At 42.5% G+C, this 18,049-nt stretch overlaps 1 protein-coding gene across 1 annotated transcript in view; it reads left to right on the top strand.

Annotated features, from left to right (window-relative positions):
- nkd1 (NKD inhibitor of WNT signaling pathway 1) overlaps positions 1-18,049 on the top strand; it is a 54,266-nt gene that overhangs the window by 32,694 nt on the left and 3,523 nt on the right. The window contains exons 4-9 of the mRNA XM_058089021.1: positions 3,846-3,903; positions 10,106-10,209; positions 10,329-10,424; positions 13,787-13,934; positions 16,353-16,434; positions 17,886-18,013. Of these exons, the coding sequence (XP_057945004.1) occupies positions 3,846-3,903; positions 10,106-10,209; positions 10,329-10,424; positions 13,787-13,934; positions 16,353-16,434; positions 17,886-18,013 (616 nt within the window). The remainder of the gene's footprint in view (positions 1-3,845; positions 3,904-10,105; positions 10,210-10,328; positions 10,425-13,786; positions 13,935-16,352; positions 16,435-17,885; positions 18,014-18,049) is intronic.

Below are 18,049 nucleotides of genomic sequence, written 5' to 3'. Positions count from 1 at the left end.
TTATATGTTGGTTAATTTTAATTTTAATTTTAATTTTAATTTTAATTTTAATTTTAATTTTAATTTTAATTTTAATTTTAATTTTAATTTTAATTTTAATTTTAATTTTAATTTTAATTTTAATTTTAATTTTAATTTTAATTTAATACAAAAAACTTAAATTATATTAAGAAAGCAGGAAGTGAACAAATGTGACAATTTCCCCAATCCGATTGAGGTATCTTGTACCCGCTCAATCGGAAAGTTGTCTGACTGCGTTCTTCTTCCTGGTGTTTTTCTTCTTCTGTTGTTTATTGGCGGTTGGCAAGCAGCTTTGGTGTGCATTAGCGCCATCTGTGGAACAGAATCTAAACCCTTCTATACGCCATTCACAAGTCCACTTTTATTCAAAAAGAAAATATATATCTATATAAAACATGTCCCGAGTTGAATTATAAAATATTAGCAAAATTGAACTTTATCTTTTCCTGTTCCCGGGTGCGTTCTTTCAGGGAATGCTGAGATATGACGTAACACGCAGATCGAGATGTTCTTTGATTTTAAAAAAATGGAGGCAAGCAATCGCCACTGGAATTCTGCGGAAAGTTTGTTTTTGATTCAAACTAAATTTATAGACTGGACGAACAAAAAAGTCGTAATACGGAGTTATTCCAACAAGTGAAAGAAAAACTCGAGGAAGTCGGTATCATGTGATGTTGATGTTTACGTTTTACTGGGCATGCCCCATTGACTATTCTGGTTGATTATATTGGCGCATGTAGACAAGAGATTGGAATATTCCTTTCCATGGATACTATTGTTTTCGGAAAGATTCCATTCGGAAAGAGAAAAACTCCTCATGGAAACGTGGCTAATGTTACAGACTTATTTTTCCTTAGTGTTTTTGTCAAAAGGAATTTATTACAAAAATTGTTCCACAAATCCAACAAATTCCACTCATGATCCGTGTTTTCCGTGTTATATCGACCACGCAGCAACCTCCTCGTCTTTTGCATTTATTGACCGGAATTCACTTTCATGGATTTGACATTTTACAAGAGTTACAGCCAGTCGGGGGGGGGGGGGGGGGGGCAGCAGGTTGCAATATTCTCCTCCTGGGACCACCCACGCTGACCGCACAGCGAGCACTATAGAGGGTGGGCTCGCACATTTGTGACCTTCTGCCTCCTGTGGATTACTGAGAAATCTTCTCAATGTGTTGCACCTCCCACACTCGAAAAAAAAGATGGATGGTTGAGCTTTATTTTTACATGTGTACGTCATACATGTTAGCATTAGCGGCTATATGGATGTTGGTATGATACGGTGGAATGGATACGGTGGAATTGGTTATGCTAAGATGATGCGAGGGCCTGATTGGCATTTTATTAGCTACTACTTAGAGTGTCGCGATCAACCAGAATGAAAATAATATCATTTCTTCTACGTTACACTATTCTGTGTGTATGCTAGCGGCCCCGCCTCCACCCACAGAGACAAGGAGACTATATGAAAAAAGGGGGTCTCTCCGTTCATGCTGTTTTTCTAAGAAATTGATTTATTTGATCTGATCCCAGGCTGCACGGCGGTCGAGTGGTTAGCGCGCAGACCTCACAGCTAGGAGACCAGGGTTCAATTCCACCGTCAGTCATCTCTGTGTGGAGTTTGCATGTTCTCCCCATGCATGTGTGGGTTTTCTCCGGGTACTCCGGTTTCCTCCCACATTCCAAAAACATGCTAGGTTAATTAGCGACTCCAAATTGTCCATAGGTATGAATGTGAGTGTGAATGGTTGTTTGCCGGTGAAGGCGTGAAGGAAGGCATCAAGGAAGGAAGGCATGAAGGAAGGAAGGAAGCCATGAAGGAATGAAGGAAGGCATGAAGGAATGAAGGAAGGCATGAAGGAAGGAAGGAAGGCATGAAGGAAGGAAGGAAGGATGGCAGGAAGGAAGGCAGGAAGGAAGGCAGGAAGGAAGCCATGAAGGAAGCCATGAAGGAAGGAAGGCATGAAGGAAGGAATGGAAGGAAGGAAGTCATCAAGGAAGGAATGGAAGGAAGGAATTCATCAAGGAGGGAAGACAGGAAGGAAGGAATGGAAGGAAGGAAGTCATCAAGGAAGGAATGGAAGGAAGGAAGTCATCAAGGAAGGAATGGAAGGAAGGAAGGAATGGAAGGAAGGAAGGCATGAAGGAAGGAAGGAAGGCATGAAGGAAGGAAGGCATGAAGGGAGGGAGGGAGAGAGGAAGGAAGGCATGAAGGAAGGAAGGGAGGCATGAAGGAATGAAGGAATGAAGGAAGGCATGAAGGAATGAAGGAAGGCATGAAGGAAGGAAGGAAGGAAGGAAGGAAGGCAGGAAGGATGGCAGGAAGGAAGGCAGGAAGGAAGGCAGGAAGGAAGCCATGAAGGAAGCCATGAAGGAAGGAAGGCATGAAGGAAGGAATGAAAGGAAGGAAGTCATCAAGGAAGGAATGGAAGGAAGGAAGTCATCAAGGAAGGAATGGAAGGAAGGAATTCATCAAGGAAGGAAGACAGGAAGGAAGGAATGGAAGGAAGGAAGTCATCAAGGAAGGAATGGAAGGAAGGAAGTCATCAAGGAAGGAATGGAAGGAAGGAAGGAATGGAAGGAAGGAAGGCATCAAGGAAGGAAGGAAGGCATGAAGGAAGGAAGGCATGAAGGGAGGGAGGGAGGGAGAGAGGAAGGAAGGCATGAAGGAAGGAAGGGAGGAATGCATGAAGGAAGGCATGAAGGAAGGGAGGGAGGAAGGCATCAAGGAAGGAAGGAAGGCATCAAGGAAGGAAGGAAGGAAGGCATGAAGGGAGGGAGGGAGAGAGGAAGGAAGGAAGGAAGGAAGGAAGGCATGAAGGAAGGAAGGGAGGAATGCATGAAGGAAGGCATGAAGGAAGGGAGGGAGGGAGGGAGGAAGGAAGGGAGGAAGGGAGGTAGGGAGGCATTCTGACGGAATTTTATTTTTTTTTATTTTAAATTAAAAAAAAATGTTTTTTAAATTTTGTAAAAACTAATTTTTTTGAATTTTTTGATTTTGTTTTGAAATAAAGAAAAAAGCGGTATAAAATGAATGAATGAATGAGTGAATAATAATAATAATAACAACAACAAAAAACGTCTGCAAAGCGGTAGAAAATGAATGAATGAATGAATGATCTGGTCCCATTCATGGTTGGTGCCCTCAAAATATTTATCTTCTGAACCGGAAACCTTGTCATATTTTAATCTCACAAGATATTGTGACACCCCAAAGGTACCACCAGACGTATAATAAATGTTCCATGTTCCCCTTGGTGGAAATATTGTGCTGACTTTGTTGCCTCCACTGTCTGACACCCTGCCATAGAACAGCCAGATCAGGGTTTGAGCTCTTCTCCTTGACGGATATGTGGCCTGCATTCATACCGTTGGATGCATGCTTGTCGTCTTTTGAATGACGAATGACAGCCACTTGGATAGCTGAGCCGCGGTGTTGCGCGGTGCAAAGGGGAGATCACATGCTATGCATTTTGAGCTGCGTGGAAAAAGGGGGAAGGGGGGGGGGGGGGTCTTTCTTGTAAAACTACAGTAAAACCAGAAATAGCAACGTCTGTTAGCTCTGCTAGCATCTTTCCCCCCCCGACTGCCTGTCTGGTGTAATATACTCCAACTCTGCAATTATGTCGCTATACCCCATGTACAACGTTGTTTGTGTACCCACGTAGTATGACTGCCCATGGTTAGATGTCGGGATGCCACGCCATGTCGGAATGCCGTGCTGTGGATTTGCACTGTTTGTTTTTATGTGACCGAATGAGAGACTTGGTGATTTATGACTCTGGTGTTTTCTTCTCTCTCTCTCTCTCGTTCGCTTTGCAGGACGCCATCAATGAAGCGTGCGCTCGGGGGATTGGAGATGAGCACTACCGCTTAGAAGGTGAGGACTACTTTATGTCATCATTGAAAAAAAAATACCGTGTTAAAGGTTCCGTATTGTAGTATTTTTTCCATCGATTTTGGTCTCAGGGGTTCTACAGAAGTGTATGTGTTTTTTATATATAGTTTTTTTGGACTGTTTAAAAGCACTGTAATGACTGCGTGTCTGTAGCTTTAATGCTAATGAGCTGTGTTTTTCCACGCCTGTCTCCAGTAGTAGTAGTAGCGCTATTGTGCATTTTCAAAATCTGCAACTTCAAAAGCAAAAACGTGAGATGGTTCTCACATCACATTTGGTAGCATATCCTGTATTGAGTAGACTTTTTATTTTATTAACTGTGGTTGGAACCCACCACTACCAACCCCCGTTGGCACACACCCTCCTCTAAGCCCCAGCAGTGTGCTGATGAGGTCCCCTTTACTTTCCCTCCTGCTTCTCCACCCCCATCCCACTTGGATTTACCCCCCTGTCCCCCCTCAGCGCAAAGATTCCCCCCTGGTGTGACATGATCCTGGATTTGGAAGCCTCCCCTTCCTGTTCAAAGTCAGGATTGGGTGAGAGACACCCACGCAGAATATGAGAAAGGTGATGGATGGATGGATGGAATGAATGGAGGAAGGAAGGAAGGAAGGCATGAAGGAAGGAAGGAAGGCATGAAGGAAGGAAGGAAGGCATGAAGGAAGGAAGGAAGGCATGAAGGAAGGAAGGAAGGCATGAAGGAAGGAAGGAAGGCATGAAGGAAGGAAGGAAGGAAGGCATGAAGGAAGGAAAGAAGTCATGAAGGAAGGAATGAAGGAAGGTAGGAAGGAAGGAAGGCATGAAGGAAGGAAGGAAGGCATGAAGGAAGGAAGGAAGGAAGGCATGAAGGAAGGACGGAAGGCATGAAGGAAGGAGGGAAGGATGGAAGGAAGGAAGGCATGAAGGAAGGAAGGAAGGAAGGAAGGAAGGAAGGCATGAAGGAAGGACTGAAGGCATGAAGGAAGGATGGAAGGAAGGAAGGAAGGAAGGCATGAAGGAAGGCATGAAAGAAGGAAGGAGGGAAGGAGGGAAGGATGGAAGGAAGGATGGATGGAAGGAAGGAAGGCATGAAGGAAGGCATGAAAGAAGGAAGGAAGGAAGGCATGAAGGAAGGAAGGAGGGAAGGATGGAAGGAAGGAAGGCATGAAGGAAGGAAAGAGGGCATGAAGGAAAGCATGAAGGCATAAAGGAAGGAGGGAAGGATGATGGAAGGAAGGAAGGAAGGAAGGCATGAAGGAGGGAAGGATGGAAGGACAGAAGGAAGGCATGAAGGAAGGAAAGAAGGAAGGAAGGAAGGAAGGAAGGAAGGAAGGAAGGAAGGAGGGAGGGGAGGATGGAAGGAAGGAGAGAAGGCATGAAGGAAGGAAGGAAGGAAGGTATGAAGGAAGGCATGAAGGAAGGACGGAAGGAAGGAAGGCATGAAGGAAGGACGGAAGGAAGGAAGGAAGGCATGAAGGAAGGAAGGCATGAAGGAAGGAAGGAAGGTATGAAGGAAGGATGGAAGGAAGGCATGAAGGAAGGAAGGAAGGCATGAAGGAAGGAAGGAAGGCATGAAGGAAGGAAGGAAGGCATGAAGGAAGGAAGGAAGGCATGAAGGAAGGAAGGAAGGCATGAAGGAAGGAAGGAAGGAAGGCATGAAGGAAGGAAAGAAGTCATGAAGGAAGGAATGAAGGAAGGTAGGAAGGAAGGAAGGCATGAAGGAAGGAAGGAAGGCATGAAGGAAGGAAGGAAGGAAGGCATGAAGGAAGGACGGAAGGCATGAAGGAAGGAGGGAAGGATGGAAGGAAGGAAGGCATGAAGGAAGGAAGGAAGGAAGGAAGGAAGGAAGGCATGAAGGAAGGACTGAAGGCATGAAGGAAGGATGGAAGGAAGGAAGGAAGGAAGGCATGAAGGAAGGCATGAAAGAAGGAAGGAGGGAAGGAGGGAAGGATGGAAGGAAGGATGGATGGAAGGAAGGAAGGCATGAAGGAAGGCATGAAAGAAGGAAGGAAGGAAGGCATGAAGGAAGGAAGGAGGGAAGGATGGAAGGAAGGAAGGCATGAAGGAAGGAAAGAGGGCATGAAGGAAAGCATGAAGGCATAAAGGAAGGAGGGAAGGATGATGGAAGGAAGGAAGGAAGGAAGGCATGAAGGAGGGAAGGATGGAAGGACAGAAGGAAGGCATGAAGGAAGGAAAGAAGGAAGGAAGGAAGGAAGGAAGGAAGGAAGGAAGGAAGGAGGGAGGGGAGGATGGAAGGAAGGAGAGAAGGCATGAAGGAAGGAAGGAAGGAAGGTATGAAGGAAGGCATGAAGGAAGGACGGAAGGAAGGAAGGCATGAAGGAAGGACGGAAGGAAGGAAGGAAGGCATGAAGGAAGGAAGGCATGAAGGAAGGAAGGAAGGTATGAAGGAAGGATGGAAGGAAGGCATGAAGGAAGGAAGGAAGGCATGAAGGAAGGAAGACATGAAGGAAGGAAGGCATGAGCGAAGGAAGGCATGAAGGAAGGAAGGGAGTGAAGGAAGGGAGTGAAGGAAGGAAGAGAGTGAAGGAAGGAGAGAGGGAGGGAGGCAGGGAGGGAGGGAGGGAAGAAGGAAGGGAGGAAGGAAGGAAGGAGGGTGGGAAGGATGGAAGGAAGTAAGGCATGATGGAAGGAAGGCATGAAGGAAGGAAAGAAGGCATGAAGGAAGGACGGAAGGAAGGAAGGCATGAAGGAAGGACGGAAGGAAGGAAGGACGGAAGGAAGGAAGGACGGAAGGAAGGAAGGCATGAAGGAAGGCAAGAAGGAAGGAAGGAAGGAAGGGAGTGAAGGAAGGAAGGGAGTGAAGGAAGGAGGGAGGGAGGGAAGAAGGAAGGAAGGAAGGAAGGGAGGAAGGAAGCCTTTTTAGCCTTATGCATTATTTGAGCAGTTTGAAGATGAAGTATTTGAGCAAGTTGAAGTATTAGTGTGACTTAGTATGTTCTCTGTAACACCCAAATACCACCAGTAAAATACCGTGGTGGTAGTGTGATGGTCTGGGACTGTTTTACTGCTTTTTACTGCCTTCCCAGCAGGATAGAAGTGAGTGTAGAAGAAGAGAAGTATGCATGGGCGTGAGTTTTTAACCCTTCGCTCAGACGGGTTGGACAGCTCTGAGATGATGGATGCTTTCTTGTTGACATGTGGGCTAGCTAGCAATTACCCTAGCCCGCTAAGAAGCTAGGAACGAAAAAAAGCACAGGATTAAACTTCCTTGATCACTTGTGCTCCAGATGAAGAAATGACTTTTTCCCCCCCCACATAAGGCAGAGTCATCCTCCTCATCCCAAACATCAGGGTTGCCCTCAGCTTTCCGAGTCTCGGAGGCGGGAGGCGGCCATGTCGTACAGTCGCTAAGCTGCTAGCGTGAAAGGCGTCATCCTCCGGTGCCCTCGTCTTGTACCTCCGATCTGATGTTCAGCCAATCCCACGGTGGCTTCCTCTCTTTTCCGAGGGAGGGGGGGGGGGGCTACGCCGTATTACCGCCCCACCCCCCACCCAGCGTTTCATTAGCTATCTCGCCGCCATATTGAGGCTGCCACCAAACAGATTTGCCCCTCATACATGATCAAACGTCAGGCTCCCCTCTCCAAAAAAGTTGCTAAAAAGCTCCCTGGGATGTTGCCTTTCATTCTCGGCCCCCTCCCCTAATGCGGGGATGAGACAGGTCGGCTTTGATGGGCTTTTGGATGGCGAGGAAAGAAAGTGGGCCGTTGTGTCTGCTGGGCTGGCGCGCAAACAAACAGTGTTAGGGATTTGACTCGGCTTAATTAATTAGTGATTCTGTTTTACGCCACCGGACTGATCCTCTTCCAGAAGGTTTGAGAATGGGACTTCAAAGTGAGATGGGAGGAGACCGGGATAAGGGGGGGGGGGGGGGGCGTGGCCTACGAGGCTGCCATCGGAGGGGATGGATGCTGAAACAAGGAAAGTCAAAGTGCTGAGTGGGCTCGTTGAAATAATCACAGCTCAAGCTTTTTTTTTTCCACCCACTGGCCACAACGTTAGCAGCAATGCTAACGCTAACATCTGGTCCTGCTGTTTGCCAAACGTGGAAGACATTCCCTCGAAAACAGTGGAATGTTTCTTAAATATTGACTTTTATAAAGATACTAATTAACTCATTTAACTCTAATATATGCTTTGTGACAATTAAGTCTGAATATCGGTTGGGCTTAGAGGATTTTATTTCTAGAAATATCAACAAAAATTTAACAAAAAAATAATCCAACAAATGATTAAAAATATAAATGTCGATTAACAATATTATAAATATTAATAAAATTTAAAAAATGTATGAAAAAAATTACAAAAAGGAAACTCTAATATATGCTTTGTGACAATTAAGTCTGAAAAAAATAAAAATAAAAATATAAATGTCGATTAACAATATTATAAATATTAATTAAATTTCAAAAATGTATGAAAAAAAATTACAAAAAGGAAAAAACTGTGGAATGTTTAGACACTACGTACTTCTTAAATATTGACTTTTGTAAAGATACTAATTAACTCATTAACGCATTTAACTCTAATATATGCTTTCTGACAGTTAAGTCTGAATATCGGTTGGGCTTAGAGGATTTTATTTCTAGAAATATCAACAAAAATGTAAAAAAAAAAAGTAATCCAACAAATGATTAAAAATATAAATGTCGATTAACAATAATTTAAATATTAATTCAATTTAAAAAATGTATGAAAAAAATTACAAAAAGGAAAGAACTGTGGAATGTTTGGACTCTATGTACTTCTTAAATATTGACTTTTATAAAGATACTAATTAACTCATTAACTCATTTAACTCCAATATATGCTTTGTAACAATTAAGTCTGAAAAACGGTTGGGCTTAGAGGATTTTATTTCTAGAAATATCAACAAAAAAGTAACAAAAAGTAATCAAACAAATGATTAAAAATATAAATGTCGATTAACAATATTATAAATATCAATTAAATTAAAAAAAATTATGAAAAAAATTACAAAAAGGAAACTCTAATATATGCTTTGACAGTTAAGTCTGAATAACGGTTGGGCTTAGAGGATTTTATTTCTAGAAATATCAACAAAAATGTAAAAAAAAAAAAGTAATCCCACAAATGATTAAAAATCTAAATGTCGATTAACAATATTATAAATATTAATTCAATTTAAAAAATGTATAAAAAAATTACAAAAAGGAAATTGTAATACGTATATGCTTTGTGACAATTAAGTCTGAATAACGGTTGGGCTTAGAGGATTTTATTTCTAGAAATATCAACAAAAATGTAACAAAGTAATCAAACAAATGATAAAAAAATAAATGTCAATTAACAATATTATAAATATTAATTAAATTTAAAAAATGTATGAAAAAAATTACAAAAAGGGAAAAAAATTTGGACTCTATGTACTTCTTAAATATTGACTTTTATAAAGATACTAATTAACTCATTAACTCATTTAACTCTAATATATGCTTTGTGACAATTAAGTCTGAATATCGGTTGGACATATCAACAAAAATGTAACAAAAAGTAATAATAATAAATAATAATAATAAAATGTAATAAAAAGTAAAAATTTGTCAATTAACAATATTATAAATATTAATTAAAATTACATTTTAAAAATGTATGAAAAAAAATACAAAAGGGAAAAAAATATCAGCAATTTAATTAATATAAAAAATTGACATAATTTGAGTAAAATAAAAAAAACTACATAAATAAAAGCGATAATGTCAGTAATAGAGACACTAAAATACCCAAATATACAAAACAAAATAGATTTTTTTTTTCATTCATTTCATTCATGTTTTTTTTTTTTTTTTAATCCAGCTAAATCCTCAAGCGAGAGAACAAATGGGACATGACACAAGAAGACAAAGAATGCATACGATTATTTATATTTTTATATATTTAATTTAATATTTTTATTAATTTTTATTTAGTATATATATTTTATATATATATCTTGAGTCCAAATAACGGGACATTTATGGATACTATTTGAGTCAGTAGCTTCTAGCTCCTTAGTGATTAGATATCATTCATATTTCCGAGTCCCAACTCGGTTGTGCTTTTACTCGGATGCAGGAGTTTCCAAGCGACAGCCTATCCTCAGGTTGTGACCGCACCCACCCACTTTTCATCCTCATGCTCACTCATTTCATGTGTGTGTGTGTGTGTGTGTGTGTGCGCGCAGTGGCTCTACCCCCGGAGAAGTCAGACAGCTGCTGCGTGGAGGAGAAGATGCAGGAGAGGGACGTCCAATCCCCCGCAGGGCCGCAAAAGCAGCTCCAGTTTGAAGTGAGTTTCAACGGCGAACGGGCCCGTTTATTAACTTCCACTTTGGAGAAAACTAGGCCACGCACACACACACACACACACACACACACACACGCTCTGACACGGCTGTGCTGTCTCAGGAGTTGGAGTGCGCCGTGTCCGTGGAGGAGGACAACCGACAGGAGTGGACCTTCACCCTCTACGACTTCGACAACAACGGCAAAGTCACCAGAGAGGTAATTACTGTCTTCTACCCTGGGGGGGGGGGGGGTTCCACTCACTCACTCCTCCTTTGATCAATGAATGGATGAACGAACACGTAAATCAGACGAGCATCTGCCAAAACGTGTCCACACAGGAGAACAGCTGGAGTTCTTCCACACACGTTAAGTTGGAGTAACACAATGAACTACAATGCAAGCACGCACACAAGGTCTTATTTTAAGACGTGGAGTGAAGCCTGCATTTTTTCAGCATATCTCTGAGTAGTGCCTTTGCTGTCAATTGGCAGTGGTCTTCTCAAATAGAGGATCTATCTACTAGCCTTTTTGCTGTGAAGCCATTTCTTAAGTTTTGGGACTCCAGCGAACCACAGCGAGAGCCATTATCCCCAAATGCCAAAAACATGGAACATTGGTGAACCTTCCTTGGAGTGACAGGCCAACCAAAATGACCCCAAGAGCGCAATGAAGACTCATTCAAGAGGTCACAAAAGACCCTACAACAACATCCAAAGGCCTCACTTGCCTCAGTGTCATTTGGCAGTGTTCTTCTTAAATAGAGGATCTATGACTAGCCTTTTTGCTGAAGTCTAAAAAACAATCGGCGGCACGGCGGACGAGTGGTTAGCGCGCAGACCTCACAGCTTGGAGACCAGGGTCCAATTCCACTTTCGGCCATCTCTGTGTGGAGTTTGCATGTTCTCCCCGTGCATGTGTGGGTTTTCTCCGGGTATTCCGGTTTCCTCCCACATTCCAAAAAAACATGCTAGGTTAATTAGCGACTCCAAATTGTCCATAGGTATGAATGTGAGTGTGAATGGTTGTTTGTCTATATGTGCCCTGTGATTGGCTGGCCACCAGTCCAGGGTGTACCCCGCCTCTCTCACCCGAAGACAGCTGGGATAGGCTCCAGCACCCCTTGTGAGGATAAGCGGTAGAAAATGAATGAATGAATAATAATAATGGTAACAACAACAAAAAAGGGCTGCATGGCGGTCAAGTGGTTAGCGCACAGACCTCACAGCTAGGACACCCGAGTTCAATCCCACTGTCAGCCATCTCTGTGTGGAGTTTGCATGTTCTCCCCGTGCATGCGTGGGTTTTCTCCGGGTACTCCGGTTTCCTCCCACATTCCAAAAACATGCTAGGTTAATTAGCGACTCCAAATTGTCCATAGGTATGAATGTGAGTGTGAATGGTTGTTTGTCTATATGTGCCCTGTGATTGGCTGGCCACCAGTCCAGGGTGTACCCCGCCTCTCACCTGAAGACAGCTGGGATAGGCTCCAGCACCCCCCGCAACCCTCGTGAGGATAAGCGGTAGAAAATGAATGAATAACAACTGCTTGTTGACGTATGCCTTGTTTTCAACTACTGAATGTTTTTATTCAACACACCATACACACTCGCACATTTACGCAATTTCCAGTTGCACTTTGCATTTTTAGTCTTTATTTTATTTGTACGTGTTATTTTAATTGAACAAGGCTGCACAGCGTCCGAGTGGTTAGTGCACAGGCCACGCAGCTCGTAGACCTGAGTTCGATTCCACCGTCAGTCATCTCTGTGTGGAGTTTGAGGTTCTCCCCATGCATGCGTGAGTTTTCTCCGGGTACTCCGGTTTCCTCCCACATTCCAAAAAAACATGCTAGGTTAATTAGCGACTCCAAATTGTCCATAGGTATGAATGTGAGTGTGAATGGTTGTTTGTCTATATGTGCCCTGTGATTGGCTGACGACCAGTCCAGGGTGTACCCCGCTGGGATAGGCTCCAGCATCCCTCGTGAGGAAAAAGCGGTAGAAAATGAATGAATGAATAAAAAACATTCAAAAACATTCCTTGTCATATAGAGGATCTTTGACTTAAATGTACTTTCCTAACTGTTATAAAGTGTAAAAAGAAGTTAAGCAAATTGTGTAAATTGAACGAAAGACTCGGTGCGCCCTTTTAATTAGCTTCACGATGAGCTTTTCCAGCCGTACAAAGGAGTGAACGGTGGCGCTACAGCACACCCACGGACATAAAGTGAGTTCACCAAATGTCCCTTTCAAGAAGAGACTCCAGAATAGTCCATGCTTTTTCCCTTTCCGTGCTTGGCGCCCGCACGGATCCAACAGGAACACCCAGGAAGTCTGTGTTCTGTGTGCAAACAAAGAGCCGAGCTGTGTCCTCTGTGTGCTTGCCTGCGCAGTTTGCTCGGCGTTGCCGGTGGCTGCTCCACTCGTGAGACGGCAGACGCTTTCTTCTCTTGCTTCTTTTCATGCCAAAGAAGAGAGAGAGAGAGAGAGAGAGTGAGAAAGAGAGAAAGAGAGAGGGAGTGAGTCGGAAATGGGGAAAAATGGCACTGAAACTTTTCACTTATCTCCTTTTCTATGGCGTGTCAATGCCTTCAACTGAAGTGTGAACCCCGGTTCTACTCGACACACACGCTAGCACTGCTAGCACACTAGCATGTGAGCTACAGTGCTAACATTACACTCGTATAAGAACAACATCATGCTAGCTGCGCGTGTTTGCTGAGGAAAACCACAGTGATCAAACCTGCGGCTCGCGTGTTCGCAGCTGACTGACCAGTAGTTGAGGTCTGAGTTGCATTTTAAGATGTGTAGTGAAGCCTGCAGTGAATTTTTTTTGGCGGGATTTCCATGATGATGGAGTTTTTTTTTTACTACTACTCCTTCTTAACCGTGGCTGCACGATGAGTGAGTGGTTAGCGCGCAGGCCTCACAGCAAGGAAACCCGAGTTCAAATCCGGCCTCGGCCATTTTTGCATGTTCTTTCAAATGGGACGCCGGCTTCTCCCACGTTCCAAAAACATGCTAGGTTAATTAGTGACTCCAAATTGTCCATAGGTATGAATGTGAGTGTGAATGGTTGTTTGTCCATATGTGCCCTGTGATTGGCTGGCCACCAGTCCAAGGGTGTACCCCGCTGGGATAGGCTCCGGCACGCCCCGCAAGTGTTTTTGCGGTCTCTAAAAGTGAGTTGCATGGTGGATGTCCGGTTAGCATGTTGGCCTCACAGTCAGGAAATCGATCGGTGTCTGTGTGGATTTTTTTCTTCCTTCCACATCCCCTCAAAATCAAAATTTTTGGGCCCTTTGTATTGCGTTGTGGACTCCTATAGAGCAGCTACACACAATAACCTGCACAGAAAGCTTTCTAGTTCTTCCAGAATCTGCACCTATTCAGCTGTATTTCTTTGGATTTTTGTACTTCCCGCCAAAACGGTCTGTTTAATCCTGCCCCCCCCCCCCCCCCCCCCCCGCTACCCGTGTGAGGATAAGCTTTAGAAAATGAATAAAGGAATGAATACTTCTTAACCGACTATGCTATGCTCCTATGCTATCACCTGATCGCTTATCCTCCTTCCTGTAGGACATCACCAGTCTTCTCCACACCATCTACGAGGTCGTGGATGCCTCCGTCAACCATTCGCCGAGCAGCAGTAAGACCTTACGGGTCAAGCTGTCCGTGGCTCCGGACTCCAGCCAGCGGTGGAGGACTTGCACGCAAGGCGCCGCAGGTACAGTTAGCATAAAAAAATATGATATCATCACAATAGTTTGGTGGCTAAACAACAGCAATGGAGCAGAATACAACTAAGGAGGATTTTTTTTTTTTTATCAATGCGGAGACTGAGGGCGCCTCTGCAAGTGGAGGATGATATTGTGGAGGATGCTATGCTATGCTATAGTAACAGGCAAAGCTAACATTAGCTGGTATATTAGTGTCATTCCTAACCAACGAATATGCCACTTGTTTATATTTTGTCGTTTTTTAAGCATGTATCTGCAAATGTTAGAAAGACGAGTACAAAGTACTGTAGTACAGTAATGCCTGATTCATGCAGACCCAACCATGATAAGTAAAAGTAGGATTCCGTATTTTATAAATGGAATATTTTCCCAATTAGAACAGAAGAAACCTGTGTCCAACAAAGGGTGGTCGTCCTCGAACAGGCGAGGTTGGAGGCAAAACCCACATGTCCGGCTTCTCCTTAACAATTACTATACTAACTACTAAATATAGGAGGTATTTTGGGCATGTGACCAATCACACAGGAGTGGGCGGTGTGTGGAATTAAATAAAACAAACATTTTGGCGTTTTTGGCACAAATGGTAATGGTTTTATTTCATTTGAACATGCATCAGATTACAATTGAATGCATCCCATAATCAGTTCCCAGTTCCACATGTCCAAAAGGAGTAGGAAGAAGCAAAGCTTATTAAATCCTACCCCTCCATCTGGTACTTTTACAATCAGTAACTGTTACATTTTAATTTTAATTTTAATTTTAATTTTAATTTTAATTTTAATTTTAATTTTAATTTTAATTTTAATTTTAATTTTAATTTTAATTTTAATTTTAATTTTAATTTTAATTTTAATTTTAATTAATTCACAAAGTTTTGTGAAAACTACTACATAAAAATATAGTTAATTTTCAAACAGCTAAAATAATGCCTAAGGCTAAAAATAAGCAATTAGCTAAAAATGTCATCCAATACTTCTCTACAAGAGAGGAGAAATATGATCTCAGGGAAAATTTTAATTTTAATTTATTAAAAATTTCCCATTTTTAACACTGACCAGAAGAGATCCAGCAGTCCTTCTAGCATGCTAATAAGGTGGCTTCCTTCCATCACCGCAGACAACAAGCAATTAATTTTAATTTTAATTTTAATTTTAATTTTAATTTTAATTTTAATTTTAATTTTAATTTTAATTTTAATTTTAATTTTAATTTTAATTTTAATTTTAATTTTAATTTTAATTTTAATTTTAATTTTAATTTTAATTTTAATTTTAATAAAAAATTGTTTTGTTTTTTTGATTTTTTTAATAAGTAGGCGGCATTATGAATTATCCTTACTGACCTTTTTTAGAGTACATTTAGCCAGTGAAGATTGCTTTTATAGTCTTTAGCCCATATTTCCACACAATAAGTAAGATATGGTAGAACCAGAGAGCAATAAAGAGTAATAAATCCAAATCCAAGGAAACACAGCTGGGATAGGCGCAGATTCTGGAAGATCTAGAACGTTTTCTGTGCAGGGAATCCACAACTCAACACAAAGGGTCCAAAAATTTGCATAATAGGTCCCCTTTAATATATTTTTTAAAACAAAACATGATAATGAAGCACTACATAATATCATGATACTGTGGTAAAATAAATATTTATAATAATAATTTACGTGGTAAAATATTGGTAAAATATCAATATCAAATAGTGAGTTATTGTGTCGTGCCCAACTTTTTGTGTTATTTTTTTTTCCAACCGGCGATGATGCGCTTGTCATGGAAAGACGTTAAGGAACTTTTGGGCTTTTTTTTCTCGCCGTCACGTCCTCGGCAAACACTTAAAAAGACGCTTTAAGGGATGTTTCTGTCGCTTTTTAACCCAACTTTCCCCCGATAGCGACTCAATCAAAAAGTAGCAAGAAGGGGGCGGGAGGGGGAGTAGCTAAAAAATATATATTCCTGCTTTTTTGTTGTTGTTTTTTTTTTTTGTGCCCTGTTGTCTGGGCTATAAATACCCCCGGAGAAGAGATTTCCGACATCTTTTGAAATAAAAAAAAAAAAAAAAAAAAAACAGGGGCGCTTCACGCCTTCATGCTAATTCCAGCCACCGTCAGATCTCCCGTCCTTATTAAACTATTTCTGAAGTCTCTTTTTATTATTACTTCCTTTCATTCCGTGCTTTATAAGAGGCTGGAAATAGAATAGATGAAGCATTGTTGTTTGGGTTTTTTTCTTTCTCCTCCTCTGTAGATCTTCAAAGTAAAAGCCCCAAACAAAGGTTGCTTTCTTCTGAGACGTTGCCGTTGTCGTGTTTGCGTGTGTGTGTGTGTGTGTGTGTTTGCGTGTGCGTGTGTTTGTGTGTGTGTGTGTTTGTGAGTCTTGCTCTCATTGATAATAGCCTCCTGTTGTTTCCAGATGTTGCCCACCCGAGGGAGAGAAATGACAAGTGTACAGAAGACCCCAGGGGTGCAGACAAGAAGAGTCGAGCACTGATTAGGTAAAAGTGTGGAAAAATTTTTTTTAAGGAAATTCTTGTTTAATTTTCGTGAAGGGCGGCACGGCGGTCGAGTGGTTAGCGCGCAGACCTCACAGCTGGGAAACCAGGGTTCAATTCCACCCTCGGCCATCTCTGTGTGGAGTTTGCATGTTCTTCTTGAATGAATAATAATAATAGTAACAAAAAAGGGCTGCACAGTGGATGAGTGGTTAGCATGCAGACCTTACAGCTAGGAGACCCGAGTGTTCTGTGTGATTTGAGTTTTTATGTTCTCCCCGTGCATGCTTGGGTTTTCTCCGGGTACTCCGGTTTCCTCCCACATTCCAAAAACATGCTAGGTTAATTAGCGACTCCAAATTGTCCATAGGTATGAATGTGAGTGTGAATGGTTGTTTGTCTATATGTGCCCTGTGATTGGCTGGCCACCAGTCCAGGGTGTACCCCGCCGCTCTCTCCCGAAGACAGCTAGGATAGGCTCCAGCACCCCCGTGACCCTCGTGAGATTAAGCAGGAGAAAATGAATAAATAATGAATGATTCAATTGAGCTGGATTCATAATTATACCTTTTGAGTGTTAAGTTGGTGTGTGATGAGTTTAGTGTTCTTTGTAAGAACGCGAACACATTCCAAAAACATGCTAGGTTAATTAGCCACTCCAAATTGTCCATAGGTATGAATGTGAGTGTGAATGGTTGTTTGTCTATATGTGCCCTGTGATTGGCTGGCCACCAGTCCAGAGTGTACCCCGCCTCACGTCCGAAGAAAACAGCTGGGATAGGCTCCAGCACCCCCCGCAACCCTTGTGAGGATAAGCGGTAGAAAATGAATGAATGAATGAATAACAACTGCTTGTTGACGTTTGCCTTGTTTTCAACTATTGAATGTTTTTATTCAACACACCATGCACACTCTCACATTTACACAATTTCCAGTCGCAGTTTGCATTTTTAGTCTTTATTTTATTTGTATGTGTTATTTTAATTGAACAAGGCTACGAGTGGTTAGCGCACAGGCCACGCAGCTCGTAGACCTGAGTTCGATTCCACCGTCAGTCATCTCTGTGTGGAGTTTGCATGTTCTCCCCGTGCATGCGTGGGTTTTCTCCGGGTACTCCGGTTTCCTCCCACATTCCAAAAACATGCTAGGTTAATTAGCGACTCCAAATTGTCCATAGGTATGAATGTGAGTGTGAATGGTTGTTTGTCTATATGTGCCCTGTGATTGGCTGGTCACCAGTCCAGGGTGTACCCCGCCTCTCACCCGAAGACTGAATTTCCGTGATATTCCAACCGGAGAGGAAGTTTGTTGTGGAAGTGGAAAATGAGCACTTGTGTATTTCTTCCAAAGCTGTGATTTTCCAACCCTCGTCTCCTCCGACAATGGCCGCCTGATCACAAGGAACAAGCCTCGCTAGCCTCGCTAATGAGCGGTGTCGCTCTCGTCTCTCGCAGGCGCCACCACAGCGACCACCACACCCAGCCGGGCTGCCAGAGGAACTGTGTGGACGAGAACCTCGAGCGACGGAATCACTACTTGGACCTGGCCGGCATCGAGAACTATACGTCGCGCTTCGGAGCCGGTGAGTCCAGTCGGAGTTTCATGGAATGAACGCCAC

Source organism: Doryrhamphus excisus, chromosome 12 (assembly GCF_030265055.1).
Source record: "Doryrhamphus excisus isolate RoL2022-K1 chromosome 12, RoL_Dexc_1.0, whole genome shotgun sequence".
Taxonomy (NCBI): domain Eukaryota; kingdom Metazoa; phylum Chordata; class Actinopteri; order Syngnathiformes; family Syngnathidae; genus Doryrhamphus; species Doryrhamphus excisus.
This window is presented reverse-complemented; position numbering and strand designations above follow the sequence as displayed.